Below are 6,334 nucleotides of genomic sequence, written 5' to 3' on the forward strand. Positions count from 1 at the left end.
GTTTAATTGTTGGATATTAATTTTATTTTATTTAAATTAATAATTATCATAAAAATTTATATTATTAAAAAATATATATATTTATGTTAAATTTATAATAAAAAAATATGAAACTAATTAAATATAAAAATATATAATTTTTTTTTAATATTTTACATTGCTAAAAGCACATGTATATAAAAGAAAAAAAATTGTATTGTTCATGTTTTTTTTATTTTGAAAATATAAAATATTTATAACATCTAAAAATATATTTTATAAGCTCAGTATAAATTTCAAAAAATGAAAAAAATGAGAAATATATATATTTGAAAATAAAGTTAGGGTTTTTCTTTTTCTAAATAAATATGGTTTTTATGAAAACGAAGCCTGGTATATATATATCTTGTTTCTTAACAGTTCCAGTTACAGAAGGTGCATTGGTTCAAACGGGCATTACATAAATTCTGCAGGGGCCAAAGTGTAATAACAAAGGTGGAACGGCAATGAAAAACGTGCAGTGAAATATGTGACGCAAGCACTCGAAGCCAACAAAGCAAATTGGTGCCTCAACTTGAACTAGCTTGCAAGACTGCAGAAACAAATCGATCGAGCTAAAAAAGAAGAAAGAAATCATGATCTCTCAATTCTTCGTGCTCTCGCAGCGAGGCGACAATATTGTCTTTCGCGATTGTAAGTCCTCTCTATCTCTCTGTTTTCCCTGATATTCTTTACCGATCTGATCCTTTTACTTGACAGGCAGATCTCATTTATTTCTGGTAATCAATTGATCTAATCTAATCTAAGACAGCTCCAAATCTCCCTGCATTCAGTCTTCTAGTGCCATGTGTTTCGTATTCCATTTGATTTAAATTGAATTCAATTGTTCAATAGGTTTAATTAGTGGTGTTAATATAATTATCGAACAGACCTACTAGGGTTTTTAGTGTTTGAATTGTGATTTGTAATGATAAAATCTGTTTTATTTTACTGAATGAGAGAGAGAGAGAGAGTATAGGATTCTATTGATTGATTGTGATTTCGTCAATTGAAGATCGCGGTGAAGTTCCAAAAGGAAGTGCAGAAATATTTTTCCGCAAAGTCAAGTTTTGGAAGGAAGACGGAGAAGAAGAGGCCCCCCCTGTCTTTGTAGGTATCTTATTTGCTGTATGATAATAATATCAGGCGTTATTTTTACTATTATTATTAAGATTTGGAACATTTTCCGAGTCTTTCTTTTCGTTAGGTTAGTGAATAGATATTTAGAGTAATGTGCTGATTTCTTCCCTTCTTTTTTGTGATTCCTTTTTTTTTTTTTTCTATGAATAGAATGTGGATGGTGTAAACTACTTTCATGTGAAAGTAGTTGGATTATTATTTGTTGCAACCACGAGAGTAAATGTGTCACCTTCTCTGGTCTTGGAACTTTTACAAAGGATTGCTCGTGTTATCAAAGATTATCTTGGGGTACTCAATGAAGATTCTCTTCGGAAAAACTTTGTGCTCGTGTATGAGTTGCTTGATGAAGTCATTGTAAGCTTTCTATCATGCTGTCTTTTTTGTTTTATCAGTAGCTCTTGACTTCATGTCCGGTGCTCTATTTGTTGGTGTGTGTGCTATTTATTTTTTCTGTTTCCTGGCTTGTTTGTTTGCTTTCTTCATCCTTTGCTATTCAATTTTATATTTTTTTGTACTTTGGTTTCAACATTTTGAACCTCTGACATAAAGTCGAAGGCCCTTTATTTCTTTCCTGCTTTTCTCTTTGGTACAAAAGAAACTTAAAGAAAGAATAATGCTGTGCAAATAGGATGATCAGACATCCTAAATGATCAAAATTGTATAGAAGACGCTTTGTTACCAAATTTTTTTATCAAATGACATTTCTATTGTCCAGCATATCCATTTGTTCCTTAAAGTTCAAAATGACTCATGAGTGGATTTGTATGTCTTTCTTGCATCATGGGGCACACAACATCAGTTCATCTGAATTTTTGGCAGAATGTACATTGACCATTTGCTTTGCATGAAATATTAGACATGTCGTGTCCATGCACAAGTTATGTTACTTAACCGAAGCTAAACTTTTGTTTGATTGTTTATTGATTGCTCTTCCAAAAAGTTTAACATGTGACTTGTTGCCTTCTACCAGGATTTTGGTTATGTACAAACCACGTCCACTGAACTGTTGAAGTCCTATGTATTCAATGAGCCACTTGTGGTCGATGCTGCACGTTTGCAACCTCTGAGTCCCGCTGCCATTTTCATGGTATGGTATCATCTGTCTGATCATGCTCAAATTACTTGGATTGCTTAATATTTTGTTTGCATATGCCATGCAAATAACTATAAGAATTTGGATGAATGCAGCAAGGGACAAAAAGGATGCCAGGTACAGCTGTCACAAAGTCTGTTGTTGCAAATGAGCCAGGGGGTAGGAAGAGGGAGGAAATCTTTGTGGATATAATCGAGAAAATCAGTGTGACATTCAGCTCTAGTGTAAGCATTTATGCATTCATTATCTGTAGTTTGGATTATTTTATTGCTTCTGTGTATGTGGTGTAATGATTTGAAAGTCAACTGCATGAGCAACAAATGTCTGTTAAGAATGGTTTCTCCTACTCATGCCGCTGTTCTTGGCATGTTTTATTGTCCTCTTTTGGAATGAATGAAGTAAATGAATTGGTTTACTAGATGAGGATGCATGAAGTCACTCTGAACTGTCTTCATGTTGTTTTAAATTTTTATGGTGCTTATTCCTCAAAAATCATTCATGATCTTTGCTTGATTAGCTGCTTTATTTGTTTCCTCAATGCACGATCTTTCTTTAATCTATGCAATTTTCTCTGTACAGGGATATATATTGACTTCTGAAATTGATGGCACCATTCAAATGAAGAGCTATCTTTCTGGAAATCCAGAAATCCGATTAGCCCTTAATGAGGACTTGAGCATAGGAAGAGGTGGTGAGAGATCAATTCATCTAACCTTAGGAAATACTGGCTATTGGACCGCATAATACCTACATATGATTGCCTTAAACATTAACATTTCACAGCTGAGTTGCTCCTTTGTTGAATGTTTGCATGAACAAGTATGGTGCATTTATATAGTTTATATTCTTGATGCCATGTTTACTTTTAGTAATAAGTTTCAGCTAATAATTCGATATGGTTGTGCTTTTATGTTTTTTTGGTCCTTGCTGAATTAGTTTTTGAAGTTCGTAATGAGAGGATTTTTTTTTTCTATTTCTATTCAATCCTTTTTGCATGCTTGTGTGCCTTGTGATAGTCAGCCATGATTATCTACTATGGTGTCTTTCTGCTGTCTTTTAAATATGGTAAAAAAAAAAAAAAAAGTTCTCTCACGCTTACAATATTGCTGCTTGCTGTTTCAGATTATAGAAGTTCATTTGGGTCAGGCTCAGTGATACTTGATGATTGTAATTTTCATGAGTCTGTACGTCTAGATAATTTTGATCTGGATAGAACTTTGACTCTGGTAAGTGAAACTAAAGCAACATGAGCTTGAAAGGTGTACGTAGATTGGAGAGGTTCAATGTACATGTTTCCAGTTTCTTAATAAGAATTTTATCCTGCCAATACATATCAGGTACCGCCAGATGGTGAATTTCCTGTCATGAATTATCGGATGACTCAGGAATTTAAACCTCCTTTTCGTATTAATACTTTGATAGAAGAAGCAGGTGCACTTAAGGTGATTATTATCTTCCATACTGAACTCTACTTGACAATGAAAATAACTTGGCTTGAAAGAACCAATCATAGTGATATAACAACTTGTGCATTGGTCAAGAGATGTGTTTTCCATTTCTGTAGTTTTGGTTTTAAGTCTACATTACTTGAACCAAAGTTTGACTAAATAAATGGAAAATTTTATTCAGGAGAAAGTCATTCACTATTGCTTCTAATGTACAGTTTATAACCATTCCACTGTTCTTTATGTTTGATGTTGATAGGCTGAAGTGATTCTTAAAGTATCTGCTGAATTTCCCTCAAGCATTACTGCAAACACAATCATTGTACAGATGCCACTGCCAAAATATACCACCAGGTATTCTTTCATGTAGAATACATTTTGTCTTTTGGAACAAATGAGTTATCCCAGGCTCTCAGCAAATTATGTCATGGTTTTCATAAATTAAGCATGTTGCTTAAATGAGCCTATCAGCTGTGATCCCCCTTTCACTATTTCAACAAGCTTATGTGTCTGCATCCTGAAAATAGAAACTACTGACAAGTTTGATTGTCATGTCTAAAAAATAATAATAATAAAAGAGCACCGATAGAAATAGAATGGCAGTCCAGAATATCATGATTATTAGAAACTGTGATTGAAGATGTAAAAGGCATATTTGCTATGAATTTCATCTTAAGGGGATAGAAGTCTCTTGTTTGTATTTTGATGCTTTAGTGCATTTTTCTGAGAAAATAATCTAGTTTCTGAGGAATTATCAAGAGCATGGTAGGCTATAAAGTTGTCTTTGCAAAAGGTCAATAGACCTTATAAAATCAGGCATAGTGATTATGTAGTTAAGAGATTGGGTTTGAGAAAGTTGCTCTTCATAAGTGATTTTTCAAGTCACAAAGGCAGATCATACTGTTTATACGTAATTTATAAATTAGATCAATTTTTATAGTACAAACATTTTTATAATGAGTTTTCTATGACAGAGTTAATTTTGAGTTGGAACCTGGAGCACTTGGGCAAACAACAGATTTCAAGGAAGCAAATAGGAGGCTTGAATGGGGATTAAAGAAGGCAACATTTCTTAAATTTCTCCTTGATTTCATAACCTCTTTCCTTTCAAAGCAATGATCATGCACTAGCAAATAAAACAAGTCAATAATGTGTTGTAACAGATTGTTGGGGGATCAGAGCATACCTTACGTGCAAAGCTGACATTTTCACAGGAGTTGCATGGTACGAATTATAAATCATAATGGTCATGAAAATTTACAATGTTTTCATGTGTTGTTTCATGAAATATTTGCTACTTCATACAGGGAATATCACAAAGGAAGCTGGACCAGTTAGCATGACATTCACAATTCCGATGTATAATGCTTCACGTCTTCAGGTAAGCCACTACTGGTTGCCATTACAGCAATATTTTTTGTTTATCAGATTTATTACCCAAACAGCTGCAACAAATTGGTCAAAGGTAAGATGACCCATAATACTTACTATAGTAGTGGTAGAAGAATTGCTCAGCATTGTTTTATGGGTTAGCCTAGGCTGCTTGTATAAAAATATGAATGTAATGATATTTTGTATATGAAGTGGGTGAGAATATCACTAAGAGCGGTAGATGTGCTATATATCTTGATCCTGTTTCTCTCCCCTTCTATATTCATGTCAAGGTAAAAGGCTTGCAATGTCTTTGTTGCATTTCAAAGGTTGTTTAACGCTTTGCAAGGATGCTAAACACACCTGTGATTTTTTTTACTCATTTAAGAACAGTTTTACAATTTTAAGATTTTTAGTTTTTATTGTGTGCCAGTTTTTCCCTTTATTCCTTACAGCCAAGTCTATCATGTTACCTGGTGCAGGTGAAATACTTGCAGATAGCAAAGAAATCAAGTACATATAATCCATATCGATGGGTGAGATACGTTACACAGGCCAATTCCTATGTTGCCCGCATATGATGCTCTAATCTCCCGAGTTCCTTACACATTTTGTTAATGTTATCATCTGTATTTTTGTATAACCTTTGTTGCCCGTTGATCCTTGTATTATTGTAACTCTTTTAGATGATGATCTTTGCACTCGCGAGTTTTATTGACCATCTAGATCGATTCTCAACGGACGTAGTCCTGTGTTTAATTCGCTCCCTCCTGTAGATGAACTCCATTCGAGGACAAGCACTCGTGATAGATGAAACAGTTAAAACTAACAGCATACATCCTTGCTTGCATCTTGCGCCATGGTTTTCTGACTGCCACTTCCCCAGGTGGATCGTCCCCCCGCCATAAACACTCGAAACAAGCCTCTCATGCAAACCCTTCTCACAATCATAATGAGCCTCTCATAGCTAACCATTGAAGCCATCAACTCTCAGAGCTACCAATTCTGAATTGCCTAGTATGCTAATCAACAATCACTCATCGGTTATATTTCCTGTATTCATAGTTGCTTTGTCGCGTTTTAGTGGGAGCATTGTAATTGCCTCTCGCCTTCTTATAGATGTGCCAAAGTCCCCTCGACTTCCCAAACCAGAATAGCACCCTCCACCCACCATCCCAACCTTTCCAAAACAAGAATTACCACCTGTTCCTCAGCTTGAATTCCCTCTCCCTCAGTTACAGGAGTTGCCAAAACCTGAATTGCCTCC

At 34.7% G+C, this 6,334-nt stretch overlaps 1 protein-coding gene across 2 annotated transcripts; it reads left to right on the forward strand.

Annotated features, from left to right (window-relative positions):
- Positions 1-504: 504 nt before the first annotated feature.
- On the forward strand, positions 505-5,786 carry LOC118031557 (AP-4 complex subunit mu). 2 transcript variants are annotated; one of them, XM_035036008.2, is made up of 13 exons: positions 505-672; positions 1,034-1,128; positions 1,309-1,512; positions 2,129-2,245; positions 2,347-2,475; positions 2,831-2,939; positions 3,374-3,477; positions 3,589-3,693; positions 3,956-4,050; positions 4,671-4,758; positions 4,860-4,920; positions 5,004-5,077; positions 5,550-5,786. In XM_035036008.2, exons 1-13 carry the CDS (start codon positions 615-617, stop codon positions 5,646-5,648), a joined length of 1,338 nt encoding a protein of 445 aa, XP_034891899.1. In that variant the 5' UTR covers positions 505-614; the 3' UTR covers positions 5,649-5,786. The 2 variants fall into 2 exon arrangements, with proteins under 2 accessions (XP_034891899.1, XP_034891897.1); XM_035036006.2 differs by having other exon boundaries at positions 506-672; positions 2,831-2,942.
- The last annotated feature ends 548 nt before the right edge of the window (positions 5,787-6,334 follow it).

This window comes from Populus alba, chromosome 11 (assembly GCF_005239225.2).
Source record: "Populus alba chromosome 11, ASM523922v2, whole genome shotgun sequence".
Lineage (NCBI taxonomy): Eukaryota > Viridiplantae > Streptophyta > Magnoliopsida > Malpighiales > Salicaceae > Populus > Populus alba.

What these genes read in the sequence shown, in the direction of transcription:
- LOC118031557 (XM_035036006.2), top strand. Translation starts at nt 615, where the DNA reads ATGATCTCTCAATTCTTCGTGCTCTCGCAGCGAGGCGACAATATTGTC. An exon ending in AAGAGGCCCCCCCTGTCTTT is followed by an intron (nt 1,129 to 1,308) that starts GTAGGTATCTTA and finishes TTCTATGAATAG; the next exon opens with AATGTGGATGGTGTAAACTA. An exon ending in AAGAAGCAGGTGCACTTAAG is followed by an intron (nt 3,694 to 3,955) that starts GTGATTATTATC and finishes TGATGTTGATAG; the next exon opens with GCTGAAGTGATTCTTAAAGT.